This window comes from Aedes aegypti, chromosome 2 (genome assembly GCF_002204515.2).
Source record: "Aedes aegypti strain LVP_AGWG chromosome 2, AaegL5.0 Primary Assembly, whole genome shotgun sequence".
Lineage (NCBI taxonomy): Eukaryota > Metazoa > Arthropoda > Insecta > Diptera > Culicidae > Aedes > Aedes aegypti.
The window spans coordinates 186,728,242-186,749,387 of record NC_035108.1 but is presented as its reverse complement, the minus strand read 5'-3'; the positions used below and the strand labels follow the sequence as shown (position 1 = coordinate 186,749,387).

At 35.2% G+C, this 21,146-nt stretch overlaps 1 protein-coding gene across 6 annotated transcripts in view; it reads left to right on the top strand.

The window, feature by feature from the left end:
* Nucleotides 1–17,788, top strand: part of LOC5576069 — an 81,079-nt gene extending 63,291 nt beyond the window's left edge. For all 6 annotated transcript variants that reach the window (XM_021843423.1, XM_021843426.1, XM_021843428.1 and 3 more), the window contains 3 exons: nucleotides 2,623–2,697; nucleotides 16,930–17,183; nucleotides 17,256–17,788. In XM_021843423.1, the coding sequence (XP_021699115.1) occupies nucleotides 2,623–2,697; nucleotides 16,930–17,183; nucleotides 17,256–17,445 (519 nt within the window). In that variant the 3' untranslated portion in view covers nucleotides 17,446–17,788. The remainder of the gene's footprint in view (nucleotides 1–2,622; nucleotides 2,698–16,929; nucleotides 17,184–17,255) is intronic.
* Nucleotides 17,789–21,146: the final 3,358 nt, after the last annotated feature.

Genomic DNA, 21,146 nt, shown 5'->3' with positions numbered 1-21,146 from the left:
GAAAATAGGTCCACCACGTCAGAGCCCTGCATTAACGCGGTAAGGGACAAATTACTGTGAAGGGTGCCCAGGACCCCACAGGCTCCGTAAACGATCGAGCATCTTTTTCACCCCCTCGACCACTCATTCCTTGGCACGGGTCGCTAGACACCTTGAATTGGGGTTACCCCGATTGGTGGACTCTTACCAACGGAACAGGTCATCCGTAGTTCTATTCTAAGCCGGAAACTACACAGCAAAAAGTGGAGTACAGACGCTCCAAGTGTGCAGAAGCAAAAGCAAGCTTCCCTGTCAGCATACGACCAAAACTCCCACCGGGGTTGGTTACCCGATCGAGGTACCAATGGTACGCCATGACCAGCCATTTACTGTGCCGCCCCAAATTGGTATGGTTAACCCTAAATTCCAAAATGGTATATTTACTTTTATTGTTTCTTAAAGTTATTCTAACCCAGATATCGATTTCATGCTGATTCGGAGAATACGTATAAATGTATATAATTTCCCGAAGGGTGGTTTGGCGAAGCAAAACTAAACCGGTCTGCGGTTGGCCAGGTTGACCAACGCCAAGGGTGCCAGCCTTCATGGGGCGCCAAAATGCCTGACGATCTAGGTAAAACTTTTGGAAATGCTTATTTAGTAAGGACGATTCTGAGGTGACCTATTTAAAAAAAAAAAATATCTTAGATATACAAATGATAGATTAAAAAATTTCTGAATCGATTTTAACAAAATATGTTGAAAACATCCCAGAAGGTACAGTACTGACCCGATTTTGTCAGCCCCCGATTTTGTCTACCCCCGATTTTGTCTACCCCCGATTTTGTCAGCTTTTTGACCCGATTTTGTCAGCCTATTTTAAATTTGTCAGAAAATTGTAATCGTCACGTTTTACCACGTTTATATTAAAGTTAATGATGATGTTTGATGTCATGCACGCATGGACGTAGCCAGAGGAGGCAATGGCAATGCCTTTTATTAAAAGTGAAAAAATCGATATTACCAATATAAGGGAGGGGTGGACCCCTGATAAAAAAAACTGACTACTCCCATATCCATTGCCCTCTTAAAGTCCATGTAACACGTCAAAATTTGCAAAACAGGAACAAAATAAAATGACCCGATTTTGTCAGGTTCCCCATTTTGTCAGCCTAAAATTCATCGAGGGGCTGACAAAATCGGGTCCTTACTGTATTGAAAATTCATTATAACGCTACGGCTCCAAAAATCGGGATCAATCATATGTTTACGATTAGAGAATTGTTTTTCATTCACGTGATTTATTTTCTAAAGCCTGATTTGCTGCTGAACAGGAATCGCTAAAGAAAATTCTCGCCGATTCCTTGCAGAAATTTTCTACAGCGACTCCCGTTTGAACTGACATTTTTTTTCAACTGCCTACTGCGATCCGAAAAAGGCGCTTCCTTGATCGATTCCTTGGAGGAATCTGCCATGCATCAACATAGGCCAAGAAATTACTTGTCAGCAGCGAATCAGGCCTAAAGCTAAGTATGCTGTTTCGCTCAAGAAAAGTAAAGAAATTCCTTGACTGAAAGGGTCACGAAATTTCCTACAGAGAGCCCCCTTTGAAGTGACGTTTCTTCTCAACTGCGTACTGCGATCAGAAAAAAGTGATTTTCTTGACCATTTCTTGGGAGAAATTTTCCACGCATCGAGATAGGCGATTCCTTTTCTTGTCAGTAGCAAACCGGCCTTAAGCTAGGTATGCTGTTCAGCTCAAGAAAAGTAAAAATTCCTGCGCAAGAAATGGTCAAGAAATTTTCTACAGTGAGCCTCATTTGAATTGACATTTCTCTTCAACTTCGTACTGCGATCAAAGAAAAATGCATTTCTTGCAAGAAATTTCCCACGCATCGAGATAGGCGATTACTTTTCTGTTGAAGTGCATACTTCGCTTTAAAGCTAAGTATGCTGTTTCGCTCAAGAAAAGTAAAAATTTCTACGGAAGAAATGGTAAAGAAATTTTCTACACTGACCTCCATTTGAAATGACATTTCTTTTCAACTGCGTACTGCGATCAAAGAAAAATGCTTCTCATGACAATTTCTTGCAAGAAATTTCCCACGCATTGAGACAGGCGTTTACTTTTCTGTTGAAGTGCATACTTAGCTTAGGTTCAAATTTGGACAGAAATGAGTCAAGTCTTGGCCATTTCAGCACAATAACTCAGTTCAACACGCGTCCCCGCGCCGACCATGTGGGATGGGCAAGATCTCAATCTCGTGCACTCGATCGATAATCGATCACTGATCTCACGTGGAATTCATTATTATATAACGAAATGGAAACACGAATGGAAAGTCAAACATGAACTCTTGACTATTGGTTCATCAAGGCCATTTTCCCGCTTCTCGATTATGACAACGAAGATTGTTATCGAAGAGCGGGTTTTCTTTGGAAGATAGAGCAGGTCAATCTTTTTCGTTTCAATGTGAGATTTTTCACTCTGTAGACTCCTCTCTTTTATCCGATCTTACTGCTCAATGCACTGATGATGATGGCTGATCAAACAACCGACCGATGTCGAAACTTTTGCTTTCATTTCATTAATTTTGTTTTTGTTTTTCTCTCATTATCGGTGTTTCATCGAATCTTTCGCAGGTCAAATATTTGGGCAGCCAGTACGCGCGTGGTTTGTGGGGAATCAAGCACACGAGGCGACCCGTCGATCATCTAGTAAGTATTTGTAGGAAAATGTAGTAGATGCTCATATTTTTCCAGTAAATTTCTTTGGGAGGGATCTGTTTCTATTCTTTTTTTTTTGCGATGATGCTCAGTACCGTGAGAAGGGGTAATGCGTCTAGCATTGATAGCGCAAGCCGCATGTTAAACTTCATGTAATAACTAAAAGCACATTGAACGTTAAATAGAAAATTAAGAATCATATCTCAGTAAAACACATTATTTTTAAATAAAAAGTAATCACTTGTTAACAACACGGTCAATTTCTATTGAAGTTGAATAAAAACACACTGATCTGATGGGAGATATAGATAAAACTCAAACATAATCCACAACAATATGCAGTATAAGACACACGTTGAAAGATTCTTATAAAATATAACCTTTAAAAATAAAAACTTCATTGTTTGTGAAAAAATTACTGTTGTCGAAACAAAACTACAGTTGTCTTTTTGAAGAATAGTTAAGCAAAAGAATTGTGCTTAGAAGCGTGTGCCACCCATGTGTCCAGGAAGTCAAAAAAATCCAGAATCCCAGAATGAATCGAAAAAATAATAAAAACCGTTCTCGATAATCTTCGATTTGGATTGTTCGATTTGGATGTTTCCAGTATGGTTGAATAAAATTTTTCCATAGATAATTCGATCATTTTGACTCCAGTGTAATTTTTGAAAATGGTCAATGAGTTTTGACAGGCAATTTATTAGAAAAATTTTAGTTTCGTAACTAATGATTTTAGAGAAAAATGTTCAATGGCAAAATTTGAGTGAAGAATTACCCATTCTGTGTTAAAATTTACATTAATAAAGTTAAAAAAATATATATTGCAAAGCTGTAGTAAACCGTTTATACTACAGAAAATAATATATAAACTGGAAACGTTTTTTTTGTTTTATTTTTTATCATGAAAAATTCGAAAATAAAACATAAAAATCCCATTTTTAACCCGTTAACGCCCAAGGTATCTCACAATTGGAATTCAGCTCCGTTTTCGTTATTTATTGTCGTATTCCCATAAATTAAACCTTATTTCACCAAAAAATTTCAAGTCTATGGTGGGGATCCAAAAAAATTCTTGAAAGTGTGTCGTCCATATCTAGCTGTTCTATAAGTTTATTTTCAAGATTAATCAAATATATTTTCATGCAGTTCGACCCATTACAATGTGAACAAGTTGGAAAAAATGCTGGTGAGGGGTAATTCATAAATTACGTCATATACAGAAGAGGAAGGAGGGGATTACAATGAAACGTGGCTACCAATATAAAAATTGGAATCCTTACAAAAAGTGTGATACAAAGGAAAATTGAGGAAAATGAATATGGCAAAACTTTGCGTGAGGTAATTTATGGACGTACCCTGATAAAGAAATTGCAACATAAAGAATAAAAATTTCAGAGGCGAAAGGTGCATGCCAGAACTAAATCATTTAGTGAGTTCAATTCAATTTTCAACCATTTATTCCAAAAACAAAATAAAATCTAACATCAAATATTTTGATTTACAAAAAAACTTACAGATGCTTCAGAATAGTCTTCAAAAAGATTATATCAAACTTGCCAGCTGATAATGGAAACATAACTATCAAAATATTTTTTTCTGGGTCAAGTTATTAGTACACAATCCCAGACAACCAAAATGTACGTATAACGAAATCACCTGGAGGCTTTGTATGTGCAAAATTTCACTAATAGGATGTCGCGAAAAGGCCTTCTACGTACAAAAGTGGAGGCGATATACGTGCATTTATTATGTGATGAATAATAACATACATTGCGAGTGTATACATATTCTACCGAACTAACCTGTACCTGTGATCTTATGCGACTTAACATATGATAATAAATGTTGATTTGACAGCTGCTACGGATTGATTCGAATTACTTTGTACGAGTATACGGGACGAAGCAAAATGTACAAATGAACTCAGAAAAAAAGTGTTTTAAACGAGGAAACTCATCAATCTGACGAGTTTATCCACGGTGTTTTGCGAGTTTGAAGTAATTAGTATGAATTAACGAGTTATAACGCGAACTTTCATGCGATTTCTGGTTGTCTGAGATGTGACTCGGATCTGACTGTGATCGAAATACATATTTGGCAATATCAGAATTTCGTTAGTTCTGATCAAAAGTTAGTCCTTCAGTCCAATGACAATCAAATATTGGACTCCAATTATTACATGCTTTACAGATGTGAATATTTGAAGCCAACATTATTCGACTATATCGTTGAAGTTTCTGCATCACTGATGCATATAGTCTTATTCACCGATAGAACCGAATCCACGCGGTCCAAGATTTTTGACACTAGAGCTGGCTAGAATACCTTGGGAGTATACTGAAGCGTGCTCGCTCAAATGTCACAATTCTTGGACCAAGTGAGTTCAGCAAGGAAGGCTCTTTACTGCTACCTCAACGCGTCGCTGGTTGTAAAAAGTAAACAGCCATACAAAACTACGACCAAACAATGGCGAAGGCGTAATCAATTTTCTCGAAAAAATCATTTTGGGAATTAAGTAGAATTTTCTGATTAAATTGGCAACAACTCACTGCAGTAGCGCGTAGTAAATAACTGCTTGCAAACAATATCTTTCAAGCGCATTTATTACCTGAAATTTTGCGGATAATAATTTTTACTTTTCCACTGGCTCTGGACTTAGGTTGGTGGCTATTCGATTTTACTCTCATTTGACAGCCGCCCTTCACCCTTGGAGTTCAGTTCATGGATGGATAAGTCAATTTGTCGTTTTTTCGTTCTTCACTGCCTTCAAAAAATCAAAAGATCTAAATGGTGTCAAGTTTCATCTAAAAATGTAAGGAGCATTGCATCCAAAATAAGCGATTGTTGCTCGAATCGATAGTAAGTATCCATTGTTTTGATCTAGTCAGACCAATTTCTTATTGGTTGTTTCCTTGATGTTTCGCACATAAAAGCAATTCCCAGCTAATATGTTTTTTTTTTTTTTTGCGAAAATATCTCCTTTAGTTGATCATCGTTTTCGAAGATACCAAATTTTTCATCACTGGACTTCTATATAGGCGAATAAATCATTTGTCGACTAGCGCCATCATGAGAATTACTTCCAAACTAAGAAGGTTTTAGGCGAATAGCTTTCTTTGGATTTAATCAGTGGACTGATAAATAAGCGAATAAAATGTGTGCCCAGTAGTGCCATTTAGGTGATATCCGAAGTAATAGGTTTCCAGGCGAATAGGTCTCATTCAGTTCATCAACTTTGTCAAAAACACTTTGTATCCAATCTCTAGATTGAGATAAAGTTAATAATATATTTGTCTACTAACGCCATCTTGGGAAAATTTTCCAAACAACTTTGTTTCTGGGCGAATAGATTCCATTTAGTTGAACACTTTTGTCGAAGATACCAATTTCGAGAGTTCGATTTTTTTCAGTATCATCGCTGGACTGATATAAAAAAATAAATAAAATATTCGACCACTAGCGCCAACTTGTGAGTGTTTTCCGAACTAATATGGTTTCGGGCGAATAGATCTCATTCAGTTGAACACATTTGTCGAAGACACCAATGTTGTATCTCATCACTGAACTGAGATATAAACAATCAAAATGTTCGATCGCTAGTGCCATCTTTTGAGTGTATTCCGAACTAAAAAGGTTTTAGGCGAATAGGTCTCATTTAGTTGATCAACTTTGTCGAAGACATCAATTTTGTATCTAATAACTGGACTGAGATACAAGCAAATAAAATCTCTGCTCACTAGCGCCATCTAGTGAGTGTTTTCCCAACTTATAAGTTTTCGGGTGACTAGATCTCATTCAGTTAAACACATTTGTCGTAGACACCAACGTTGTATATCATCACTGAACTGAGATATAAAATGTTCGACCATTAGCGCCATCTTTAGAGTGTTTTCTGAACAAATAAGGTTTTAGACGAATAGTTCTCATTTAGTTAATCAACTTTATCGAAGACACCAATTTTGTATCTCATCGCTGGACTGAGATATAAACGAAGCAAATATTTGTACGCTGGAAAGTTGTTTAATATGTTGCATACATATGCGACATTTGTTGGCGTCTGTGCGCCACCTGGTGAGTTAATTCTGAATTAAATTAGTTACCAAGTGGAAGTCAGTAGTCCTGTGATCAACTTTGCAGAAGACAGTTTTCTTCTAAACCTCTTTATTTTCAAGATATTTGCACTACAAGTACTGTCCTATTTATAGGACGCTGGGCGTTCGGGGCTTCTGTCCTATTTTTAGGACGCTGGGCGGATATGGGTTAATATTTTTGAATTTTCACAATAAAGTATTTGTAGGAAACAGATGCTTGGGACAAAATTTCAGAATAGAGACTTTTAAAAAAACATATTATTCTAAGAACAACTTTTGGCGACATTTCAAAATTTTGATTTTTTTTTACCAAAATAAATATGTTTTGATGATAAAACAAGAATATTGTTTCCTTGTGTTAATTAATTATGATTCGTGGTTTACGGCTAACCAGCCGAGTGGAAGTTTGACAACTACCGAAAAACTAAACATTACATATACTTTGCAATAAGATTAAATGAACAAATTGATGTGAAGTTTGCGAAAAAATTACACGTCTTCTCGCCATATCTAGAGAACAGGGAGTCGTGAGTTCGATTCTCACCGTGAAGATGTGTAACTTTGTCGCAAACTTTACAACAATTTGTCCATTTAATCCAATTACAAAGTATATGTAATGTTTAGTTTTTCGGTAATTGTCAAGAATATTTTTTCTGAACCATAATTCTTATCATGAACAGAAGTAGTCATTTTTGGGTCAATTCAGGTTTAAGCAAAAATATATTGATTAAATAATGAAATAGGCTATTTTCATTAATTATTCGCGATTCTCCACCAAGAAAAATGAGTCAGTAGAGAGAAATATGGGCTATACTCTCAAACACCTAATAAAAGTGGTCTATTTTATTATTTAATTAATAATTTTTGCATTAAACTCGAAAACAACTACTTCTGAAGGGGTGATCATGATAATCATTAGAATTCACAATAATTTCAAGATTCTTACTTGGTGATTAATTAAATCGTATTTATTTTGACAAAAAAACTGAAAATCCACCAAAAGCTGTTAAGATAAAAGTGTTTATTGAAAATTTCTCCATCATGAAACTTTGTCCAAAATATCCGTTTCCTATCAAAATTCAAGGGTGAAAATTTAAAAAATTCAAATTTGATGATTTTTTTAAATACTCTATGATAAAAAATAAAATATTTTTCAGTGAGTATTTTGTTTTATTTTGTTGCCCAAACGGCTCACTTCAACTTCTCCATAGAACAGTTTTCTCTAAAATTAACAGTTTCGGAACTAGAATTTTTCCAGTAAATTGCATGCAGTAACTCATATGCCATATTCAAAAGTTATTCTTGAGTCAAAATGAATTGCAAATCAAAGTTCTGTGACTGACCGATTTAACATGGACTTCGTCAAATCGAACTCGTTGATCCCAGATTATTAATCTTAAGAGGGGACTAGCATGAAACACGACAATAAAATCCCACACCCTTAATGATTTTTTTTTTTTTGCATATCGTGCTTCTAAGCTCTTACCTTGGAGTCCCAAACCTAATTGTAAAAAATATATCTAAATAGTCTAATAAGCGCAATTTGCAATTGCGTTATAGTCAAAAGCGGTGACGCTGATTTTTTTTTTCAAATCAAAAGTATTCGTACCAAAATTTGTTTCATAATGTTTAGCTTTGGCGAGTAAGGGGGAAGTTAACCCTAAATACCACCCAATCCACCCCGTGGATACGTTGCTGATCGTTCTTTTATGAGTAATAGTTTATAGGGGGAGATCCCCCAGTACCGGACAGCACCCAATACCGGACAAAGTTGAAAAATTGAGAAATCATGGTCCAATCAAGATGGTGTATTAGAAGAAAAGAAAGTTATTATGGAGACTAATGTTTACGTAGAATAACACATCCTTGAAATATGTATGCCTTTTTAAAAAAGTAGAAATGTTTGAAAATCTTAACAAATTTGACGTATCGTCTTAATTTTGAGCCTATTTAGTAATTATTTTGAACATGGAAAAAATACTTTGGATCACGCAAGCATGATCTAACATAATCTTAATTTGATAGTATGAATGTATTTTGAACCATAATTGAACTAAATATGGACAAATTACAATTTTGGTTAAGAACCTCCTGTCCCCCAGTTTCGGACAGCTTGATTTGCTATATGATATCTTTGTAATTATTGCACCAGTGTCTCAAAATACATTCATTTTTCATGGATTCCGTCGATCATGGTATCAAACATGCATTAAAATTAAGAAGAATAAGCATTCAGAACAACATCGTAAAATATGCTATTTTTCATCATATATGAAAGACGTTTTTGATGCACATCTTGCAAACAAATAAAAACTCAAATTGTTCTTGTATATGTTGCAAATGCATTGAATTGGCACTAATATACTATTCATAAAGTAAAAGCATTCAATTATGTTCAAATTTACAGAATTCGAGGCGTTTCCACATCGTGTCCGGTATTGGGTGCCACCTTTCAAGATCGATCAATTTGGTACTAAAATACATCATCAAAATGCAATGTCAAAATTCATATTTATATTTTCAAATTTATTTTTGTACACTATAAAAATGATAATACTTATCATAAATGGGTAACACGAGCAAATAAAACCAATATTTTTGGAATTATGAATATAGTGGCTTAAGTGTCCGGTACTGGGGGATCTCCCCCTACTGCCGTTATACGCATATTTGTCCCATGTTACTTTTTGTGCATTTTGAGTTTTTGTCATCAAACAGTTCATTTTTACGTATAGTTTTAGAAAACACTTAGCAAAAATTAACTTTGTTCGGAAAATCAATGAAAAGCAAGTCAAGTCAATTTGTCCCATTGTTGAATTTCCACGCATAACTGTCCCACTACTGAATTTCTACGCATAATTGTCACACTATACAATTCGCTACGCTAATCTTGGTCAAAATATTCAGTTGTGAGTTTTGAATTAGCTGGTGTTTGTGAAAATCGTTTTGAACATCTTCTTACGTTGGCTTTACATCATATGTGGAACACAACCCGTTTTATGTGTTTGTATTATCGGGATGCATTTGTCATTCATGCGAGTCTGACGTCAAATTTGATTGAAATTTTCAATTTAATAATATTATTTCCCATCGGTTTTTCAATGAATTTCAGTTGAATTTTCTGGATCAATCACAATTTTTTTCAATTTTTTTGAACCGCCGTCATCGATTAGAAATTCACCGTAATTTTGGATTTATCACGAGGAGTACTGATATAATTCCGCTTGAAGAATCAGTAATTACTTTAATTTCGATTCCATGGCTTGCGACAAATCAACTTCATGATTTAGCAAACCAAGTCCAAATAAAAATAGTTCGACCATTTTTGGGTGACTTGGCCATATGCTGGGTTGGTCCGAATACCGGTTCACTGGTGGAAGTGGCCATTATATTTGTGAATCTGAAACCTGGCTTGCGACATATCAATTTTCATGAATTTGCAAATTAGGTCTACAGGTGGTTCAAATGTATTTGAATGACTTGACCACATGTCGGATTGTTCTGAATTCCCGGTTTCCTGGGGGAAATGGCCTCTAAACTGTCGGTTCTGAAACCTAGCTGGCAACATCAAACTTCATAAATTCACAAATCAAGGCTAAAGAAGGGTAATTCAAAGGTTCCTGGATGACTTGATAACATGCCAGGTTGTTTTGGATACCCTGTTCCCCAGAGGAAGTAGCCATTATATTGGCGGTCTTGAGACCTATCTTGTGACATGTCTAACTTGATGAAGTCAAGAAGAAGTCAAAGTCAAGTCAAAAGAAGAATAGGATGACCTGGCCACATACTGGGTTATTCCGCATATTTGGCTCTTCGGTGCAAGTTGCAAATATGTTGGTGGTTCTAAAAATTAATTTGCGATGTATCAATTATCATGATATGTATTGCAAACAAAGTCCAAAGAAATGTCAAATCGATTTGTGTCGTAAATTTTGAGATAAATATTTACTCGGCAGAATAACCTTGAATTCGCAGATGAGTTCTTGTCAAGCCTGCAGCTGGACGAGTCGATTTAGGAATTTATTACATCTTATAAACTCATCCACTCTTTCTTTCACTAGCTCGTACATTTTCTCACTATCACACATACAGAAAACTTTGCTTTCCATCCCAAATTATAAAATCGTTTTTTTTTTCACTTCCCCACACGTGGCTCCGTTTGGCACATGACACTTGAGCCTTCATTAGGTGCCTTAACATAGTCTTGATGATATACGTCCTCTAAATTCGGTACAATCTATAAGTGAGAACGGTCATCCACAGCAGTATGCTCAGCACATAATTGGTCACTACTCTCAGTGGGACTGTTATGCGTAGAAATTCACCAAAAACCCCGTATTTCTAGGCATAACAGTCCCACTTTGAATTTCGTAGTTAAATTTACTTTATTTCCACAATACAAACTTTTGACTCTAATAAACACGCTATTTTTCATACTATTGTAAAGATTTCAATTCAATTTACCACACACCTGGTCAATACGAGGCCTAAATGTGTTAAAATCTTTAAACGCGTTTTTCTCGATTGCATATTTTGGAACATGGGACAATTATGCGTATAACGGCAGTATAATCGTTGACCTTTTCGTATTTTCACAAAAGAACATCTCAAAGTTAGAAGCTCTACTTGTCATAAAATTTTTAATTATTCTAGAGGAGAATTTCAGGAAAACTAGTTTGAAAATTCTCAATGAATATTAAAAAAGAATACTTTTCAAAAGCTATCACGTTTTCTATTTTGTTTATAATACAATTAACTCTCAATATTGTCTGTTTCACGGGCAGCAAAACGCGCCGCCAACTTTCAAACACGCCAACCAACTCGTCGCCAGCAAACAAATCAAAGTAGGTGATGTGCCGTTATTTTGGTAAGACTGGTGAAATGTCAAATTTGCAGCGGCTGGTTGGCTGGCGACGATTTTGGCGACGGTTTCATCAGCGACGATTACAAATCGTCGCGTTCGATAAGGTGCAAAATTTACAATAACTCAATATTGAGTTGTTGGCTTGGTCGTAATTTCAAAGTAATAATACTCAGATGTCCTAGTTCGCGTTGATTCAAAAAAGTATCACTATGTTCCCTTAGATGCAGAAATTATACTGCTACTTTTTCAGTTATGTCAGTGCGATACCAACTGATTTCTTAAATTCGCAATTGTAAGATGAGTTAACATCAATCATTGATGACGCGTACAAATTTCAATTACGGCCTACTTCGTCTTAAGGTGAAGATAATTCAAAGCCAAACCTTAAATTTTCAAGAGCACAAATCTGGAGAACCAAGCATCCGTTTAAGCTGAAAACTTAATCGATTGGTCCCTGGCTGGCGGTGACCAATCGATTAAGTTTTCAGCTCAAACGGGTGTTCGGTTCTCTAGATTTGTGCTCTTGAAAATTTGAAGTTTGGCTTCGATTCATCTTCACCTTAAAGAGGTATCGAGTTACAGTTACAAAACCACTACAACCAAGGGACCATCTAGGTAGCCATGAAAACCACCTTCTACTATAGTTCTAACTCGATATCGAGACACAAAACATCGAGTAAGGAAAAGTTGACTGTAGTTCTCACTTCATCCAAGTCAGTTCTATAAAATGGTCGAAAACGTTCTGTTGATTGAGAATTATCGATTAATAATAGATCATTTTTCTCTTGCAACGTCGGAATTGACTTTTGAGACAATTTCAAATTTGTTAATGGTTTCCAGAAAGGCTTTAAGCCAAGGTCCATTTCCAAAATTTGTTATTTCTCATTTTTCTCTTTTTTTTTATAAATACCGTAAAGTGCCTTAATTCAGCGCAGTTAACGAATGAAACATTTCAAATGCCTAATTAAAAATTAGTATTGCATCAACAAAAAAGCTTTATGGGTGGATCGCTAGCAAATCTGTTTTAGATTATGGCAAAAATATAAACTAGACTGTATTCACACGTTACAATTGTGATTTTTTTTTTAAATAGTTCACTCGTTGAAATTGCTTGATTCCGCGCATTTTTTTAACGCTTTTCCATATTTCGCGCAGAAGAATGCCTAATTCCGCGCACTTGCAAAACAATCAAATTAACATTAATTTTGTATAAGGCAGCATCCATTCATTACGTAACGCTGAAATTGAACATTTTCAACCCCCTACCCCCCTCCACAACACTTTTTGTATGAAAAAAAGTAAAGTTTTGTATGAGCCGTAACGTAGACTTTTTTATAATTTTTTGACTATCACATGAAATAAGGATACACATTGCTTGTTCACAAATTTCATAACGCTGAAGGGGGTGGGTGGGTGTCCTCGAAATGTTACAGGTCATACAAAATTCGTGAAATATTCATACAAAAAGCGTTATGAGGGGGTTGGTGGGTGTCAAAAATTATCGTTTTTAGCGTTATGAAATTTGTGAATGAACCCTATAGCATTTTCCTGAGACGAGACTCGCGAAGACGGTCTTCTTATTCTGTCATTGCTGAGTTTTTTACTTATTCCTCTGTGTTTGTATCAATCATACACAAACCCTCACATGAACATCCCAGCAAATATGCAATTGCGATTGCATCACACCGAAACATAAAAAGCCTTTGAAGTGAAATTTTATGCCAGAAAAAGTTGCAGACATTTGAAATAACTATAGTCTTGTGTTTAGATTTATCAGCAGCTTTGGAAAAACTGCTCCGAACACTGAGGTTTTTACAACAGTTTATTTTGAATACAATACTTTTCAATTTTTCAGCATTTGGACGTTTCGCGACTGCGGAGACGTTGATATTTTTTCCTTTTCCTTGTCAGCTTTGGGGTTGCATGTTATTCCAGAAGAAATTTCAAAAAAATATGCAGTTTGGCGAAATCGCCCCGACTACCTATACACACTTAAATTATTTTACCGTAATCCGTGAATTTTACCGTAATCTCAACAGCTGATCAGTTCGGTAAAATAAAACACCGTAATTCCGTCGAAATTCAACGGATTGCGGTGAAATATTACCGAAAACTGTAAAAATTTACCGTACTCCGTTAATTTATTTCACCGAAATTTTCAGCTGTTAGGATTACGTTAAATTTCACGGATTCCTGTAAAATAATTAAGTCTGTATATTCGTATTCTGCACTGTTCATACAATAACAAATGTTTATGGACCTTGGTTTTGGACAAACTTTTCCTCCCACCATGAATGACCACGTGGTTTCTGAACGGCCGCTAGTTTCCCTGTAAGTGGGCTTTCCCGATATTCCGGTTGTTTGCGAAACGTATTTATGCATGAATATACTTCCTCAGATAAATATTCAGCTGTGAAGACCAATATAGCATGTTTTACTTGTTTGTTGTTCTGTAAATAGCAGTGCGCGGAATTAAGGACTTATGAAAAATGACGTGCCCTAATGCCGCGCAATACTTTTTGGGATAAATCTCAAGAATTATGCTAATATTTGATAAGATTTCATAAAAGCATCATGAAACACATCTGTAGCAAGCAGTTCTATAGAATATTGCATAAATAACAAAACATTTTCAATATAGAAATCACGTTTGTTTGTGTTCTACAGTCTTAGCACGGACGCTAAGGAAATTGAAAAAATGGCGTCTACTCAGACGGGCCTCCACTGATTATTTTTTTACGCCGCGAAAAATTGCTCTATTTGCTTTTATTTGTGATTCAGATTTATTCTAAATCAAAGTAGCATCAAATGGCGTTAAAAGTTGCTGCAGTATTGATGTGTATTTTCATATGTAAATAATTTTGTGTGAAATGCGCGGAATTAGGCAATGCGCTGAATTAGGGCACTTTACGGTATGTGAAAATTGTCGTATCATGTTTTAAGGAAGTCTTTATATGGCAAATGATAAGGAAACAGTAATGCTTTTTATTATTTGTATTGATAATTCTGTTGAGACTTTGATTTTAGACTAGAATATGATTTTTATTTGTTACTTTCTCCTTACTAGAGGGAATCGGAAGCATAGCATTTTTTTTTTTCATACAGTTCAATAGCTTTGTGATGAAAGCATTCAAAACGTCTGTAAGAATGGATGTATACCATGTGCGCTGGAGACTTAAACATATTTTGTAATAAATGGTTCATTCTGGAATGAATCTGGTGGAACCTTCATTTAAATGTGATAAGCGGCTCGGTGTTGCTAAAACCTAAGAGCTAGTATTGATCTTAGTTGTCTCTAATCAAAGGAACAAACTTCTTCCTCAAAAAAATCGAATAGACCTCTGTAGTTATTTTAGAATATACTCCAGTAATCAAAAATTGCATCCACTCACCAAAACAGCGCTTGTGTACGCAAAATTCATTTACAATTTCCGCATTTTTTATGGGCCACAATGACAAATATATTATGCAAACAAAGGCAACTGAAAAAAACACATAAGAATTGAAATGAAAAGGTGTGGATAGCCTTATCATACCATTGCTTTTGGCCTTTGCCAACGACTTGCTAATTATTGCTAGTAAGGAACAATGCTAGTAAGGAACAATTGGAAAAACAATACATAAAGAATTAGTAAAGCAACTAGAAGCATCAGCATCAGAAGAAGAAAGTAGAAGTAAAAAATTCAAGCATTATAGAAAAATAAAACGATGAGAAAATGTGAGATGATATTGGTATTAAGAAAATATTGAGAGTTAAAAATGGGTACGAGAGAAAAATACAATTAGATACCACTGATTCGAAATTCGAACTAACGACCTGTTTACCACCTTCAATATTTAGTAAATACAGTAGAAGCTCGTTATAACGATAACTTTTATAACGACAAAAGCTCTCTATAGCGACATTTTTCAGTTCCTTGAAAAATATTTTAATGTTATAACCATTCTCTGAAACGACTTTTCTCTATTACGACGGTCCCTTGCGATGTCGTTATAACAAGCTTTGACTGTAGATGTAACTAGGGACGTAATCAGATGAAACATAATGTATAATTTTAAAAAAATGCCCTTGCAAATTACAATATAACTAATGAATAATTCCCGCTGAGACCGGCCCACTATTTACACTTGGTCTTTCAAAATATTCAAATGTATACTCATTCGAAAGCTCCTGTCGAGTAAGTAAAGAAACTGCATTCGGTCGATCAAATTGATGGACCCCTCGGTACTTATAATCAAAACAGTTTTTGAGGATCCCTCGATGTTTGATCATTCTCGCCTCACTCAAACAGCCATAACTCGATAATTTATTCAAAAACTCCTTCACAATAACATGGTTTTGGAAAAAGAAAACTGCAAAAATAAAAATATTTGGTCGCCATATTGGCTTTTATCGGAAAAACTGAATTTTCATGATGTTCGCAACCACCGATTTTAAATGTTTTTGTATCACTTGAAAGCAAAGCTAGTTTTACACAAAATATGAAAAAAATTGGAGGTGTATGTTTTTTTAATTAAAAGTTGAGAAAATTTATCTCTGTAAAACTTAACATGAGAAATTATATATATTGGTGCTAGAAAGGAGGGTACAAAAAGAGGGATGGGATCAATATAGAAACCCCCCTAGTATTGAAATAAAGTTTTCCTTGTAATGATCATTTACTTAATACGGTATTGGGCACACATATCTTGTTATTATCAGTCTAGATACTTCATAGGGATCACACGCAAATCATGCCACGCTGCAAGGGATGGTGGAGGTCTGACAGAGCGTGACAAGCGCATGCGTTAAAAAATCTTATAATCTACGAAATCTGCAAAGCTTCTATAAACTTCAGACGCTCGCATTTTAACGGAATTTTTGAACTAATTTCAATTTCTTTCGATTGTGATCCATAATTATAACGTGTTCTACGTGCTGCATTAAAAAAAAGTTGGCGAAATAATAATTTTTAGTGAGTTAAGGCCGCTGTCAGGTATTCGAAGCACCCGTGCAATTCGAATTAATACGGTATATAATTATGGGATGACACACACACATACAATACAAAAATTCATATTGCATAACTGAAAATTGTAAAATAGTGATCAATTTGCCACCCATCCCCATCACTGCATTTTGTTTTCGAGAAGTGTTAAGTATGTTTAAAAAAATGTTTCTAGAGATTTTTTTATATATAATAGAAATAATTGCGATAGTTCATTGTTTGAAGAAATGCACTACATAAGAGTTCATGCAGATAAAATTAATATGTATCTTTCCAACAGGTCAGCGCCGCCAAATCTCTCCCACCGAACAAAATTCTTCCCTACTGCAACCTAGCGGTATCCCTTGAGGGCGTCCGAATGGAAACGATTACCTCCAAACAGAGTTTGCTGACAAACTTCACCATCGATACCATATCCTACGGCGTGCAGGACCTCGTCTATACCAGGGTATTCGCGATGATCGTCGTCAAGGAAAACTACAACCTCAAGGACGAGAATCCTTTCGAGGTTCACGCCTTCGTGTGTGACAGTCGGTAAGATCAAACTTTTTATTCACTAATGCTTAATAATTTACTTTTAACTGTCTAATTGTTTAATTGTTGTAGAGCGATGGCCCGCCGGTTGACGTTTGCCCTGGCGGCATCCTTCCAGAACTATTCCAAAAGGGTGAAAGAGGCTGAGGAACATAACATGGGTGACTCCAATGGAAAGCCCCTGAGGAAAAAGTTTGCCATCGACCTGCGAACACCGGAAGAAATCCAGCAGGACATCACCGAGCAGGAAACGGAAGCGTGATTTCACTTGATTCACTTTGATATATTAATCTTTTGCTGCCACAATCTTCGTTGAACGAATGTGAAATCAGATAAAGATTAAAGAACAGTGTTGTGACTAGTCGATTTTATACTATTAACGCATAAATGTTATCATAATGCCCCTAAGGTGATCGAGATGACCTGTACCAAGGTCGACAGGATACAAATACCAAAATCAAGTAAAATCATTTTTCAGCAAAGATAGATTTAAGAGAAGAAAAGGATGTAGCATATGATTTTGTTGGAATAATACACACTTATTGAGAGAAGCTATATTTTATATGAATGAAGAAAACAAATAAATACAAACCGAGAGAAATTTATTTTGATGCATTAGATGTGTGACATTTGCACCAAACCTAATAATAAATAAAATGGTAATTATTGTTTGTCCGAAATATTTCCCTGCGCCTCAGACAAATTATACAGTGCTACAAATCGGAAAATTTTTCGAAGCAATATAGAGTAAAGTGGGGCAAAAGTTCGAGTGGGGTAAGAGTTTCTTTTTAAGATTTCTAGCTCAATTCAAAACAAATCTTATAAATGTCATGGTGGTTCGAATGTTATTCAAGTTAGATACTTTTACTCCAAATATCATAAAAATCGATTGAGATTTGGAAAAGTTATGACTATTTGTTGTTTTTCGACGTGAATATTGTAATTTTTGGTCAAACTTTCGTTGCATGGAACCAATTGAAGATAAAATCTTTTTCAATATTTTATGTAAGGGCGTTTCTAGGCCTATCATGAGGTTGCTTTGAGGTGTATTAGTTTTTGCCTAAATGCTTGAAAACAATTTTTGGCCCATAGGGGGGCAAAAGTTCGAATCAGTGGGGCAAAAGTTCGACCCATGTATAAAATCACGGGAAAATTTGCAAATTGCCTGAAATCCACATATTATCTTCAAATTTAGTTAAATTTGTCTGATCGTATGGAAACTATCACCAAAATTTTACATTTCCACTTAGTTTTGCGAAAAACTGCTATTTTTGAGTATATTACAATTAACCCTGTTTTGGGCATTTTTGTAATGAAAATTTAGTGTGTATTTTTCGGCAAACTTAAGTTTACGGCTGGTGTAAAGTATGCTTGTCATAAAAGGATCGATATTTTGTGTTTTAGCCAGCGAATTTTGCCCCACACTAGATTCGAACTCTTGCCCCACCGGTGGGGCAAAAGTTCGAATAAGACAATCAATTTTGAAACTGTTATAACTAAAAATGGGTATATATTTTGACACAAGTTTGTTCAGCAAAATTATAGCCAATATGTTTAAGGTTCACTGTATGGTATTTGTTTTGTTTTAACTGCTATTGTTTTCCTGGAAACTTTGATTATACCACTAAGGTCGAACTTTTGCCCCACCTTACTCTAGAGTATTCGTTCTTTTTTTAATTTCTTCGTTAGTATCATTCCAAACATTACATTCATTTCTTATATCTAGGTGTTCTGTGTTATTAGACAGCACTATCATACTAATTTGATAAAACAAATTTAAGATTTTATTAACATTTTGTTTACAACATATTACATTTCATTTGCCGTAACAGTTCAGATTTTTTTTCCAGGTGAGTTGATTTCACCTGCTTATAAGAGAAAAAAAACACGTTTTCAATTTACTTAACCTAACTAACATTAATCGTGGCAATAGAAGATTGTAACGACTTTACCTGATATTATTAATTATTGTATTTGACATATGTTCCAATGTTTCAACATTGGATATTCAATGTAACTCATTGGTATATACTATACCAGGGAGGAAGCCTCAGAATAATTTTCAAAATTTTATTTTGAATTCTCTGCAGAGCTTTCTTCCTGGTTTTACAACAGCTAGTTCATATTGGTACAGCATACATTATGGCTGACCTGAAAATTTGTTTGAATATCAAAAGCTTGTTCTTAAGACAAAGTTTTGATTTTCTTTTAATAAGGGGATAGAGACATTTTACAGATTTCACAGCGCAACAAAAATGACATTTTTACGTGTCTTAAGGATCAAATTATGTGTTTCTAATAGATTTGGGGTTGCTGAATCTGATGCCGTTTTCAGAAATTTTCCAGTACGTCACAATGTTAAGCTACAGGTCGCCAAAGTTGCATATAACACTGGTTTCATTGATATTTACATAAAATTTAAACAATGATTTATCAAAAAAAAAAATTGGAATCTAATCAACCAAGCATGCAAAATAGGACTTTAACTTTCATTTCAGATATAATTTGGTTGAAATTACACGATTAAATTTAGATTAATCCGGTTTTTTCAACATGCTTGCAGCCTCCATACAAAATTCTTTATTTCTCTTATATGGCAAAGTACAATACTTTTCTAAACGAACAAAAAATAACTATAGGGCATCGGAAGTATTATGAACTTTGTAGATAAGTATTGTTATATACATGAAGTTTGAGTTCTGAGGCAAATTAAGCAAATAAATTGCCGTACAAGCCGGAAAACTTGCATGCAAGTTGGCTGAAATAGTCAAATTTAGCATTTTCAACAGAAAAAAGCTCAAAAACTAGACGTGCTATTTCTGGAAATGCCAATGGATTCAGGAACCCTTAATTAAGTAAATAGCGGTATTTTGATACTTGAGGCAAAACCGTGTTCCGCAGTGTTTGTTACATTTGGCATGAATGCTCTCAATGTGATTTTTGAAAGTTAAATTCTTATCTAGCATGAGCCCTAGATACTTAACTTCATTTGACCAATTTATTGGAACTCCTTTCAACGTACCAACATGTCTACTTAAAGGTTTCAAATAAAGAGCTTTTGGTTTATGTGGGAATATTATTAGTTGAGTTTTGGAAGCATTAGGAGAAATCTTCCATTTTTGCAAGTATGAAAAAAAAAAATCTAAACTTTTTTGCAATCGACTACAGATGACACGCAGACTTCGTCCTTTGACGGAGAGGCCTGTGTCATCCGCAAACAAGGATTTTTGACATCCCTGAGGTAACTCGGGTAAGTCAGATGTGAAAATATTGTATATTGGTCCCAAAATGCTGCCTTGAGGAACACCAGCTCTTACAGGAAGTCTTTCAGACCTGGAGTTCTGATAATTAACCTGAAGAATTGTATTGAAAGAATTGAAACAGTAGATATGTCTCGATGTCAAACAATGGATGACGACGGCGTTGCTTGTTGATCGATGATAGTTGAATGTTTTGCTCAACGGAGAAATAATGCACGACTTCTGCTGGAACATTCGCTTCGTTGAAGTTATGTGATAGTTCGTGTGATAGAGAAACACTCAACACAATCAATTACACAATCGAATCGGAAATAAAAACAACGTATTTTCACGAAAAAAAAATGCGACAAAATGAGACGATGCACTACAAGCGACACAAGCGACACAAGATTAGGGGCAAAATTTTCCTGATGACAAGTTGATGAGAGGTCTAATGTTCATGGCAGAATCCGAACTGTTCATTTGCAAAAATTTTCGTTGATGTGGACCATCATTCTGTTCAAAATGACCTTTTCAAATAGTTCACTGATGGAGGAAAGCAAACTTATTGAACGATAGCTAGAAGCTTTTGTAGAATTTTTGTCTGGTATTAAAATTGGAATAACCTTAGCATTTTCCAGTTGTCAGAAAAATATGCCAACTGAAAACATTCGTTGAATACATCAACTAAGAATGATAAGCTAAGTAGCTTTTGAAGATTCTT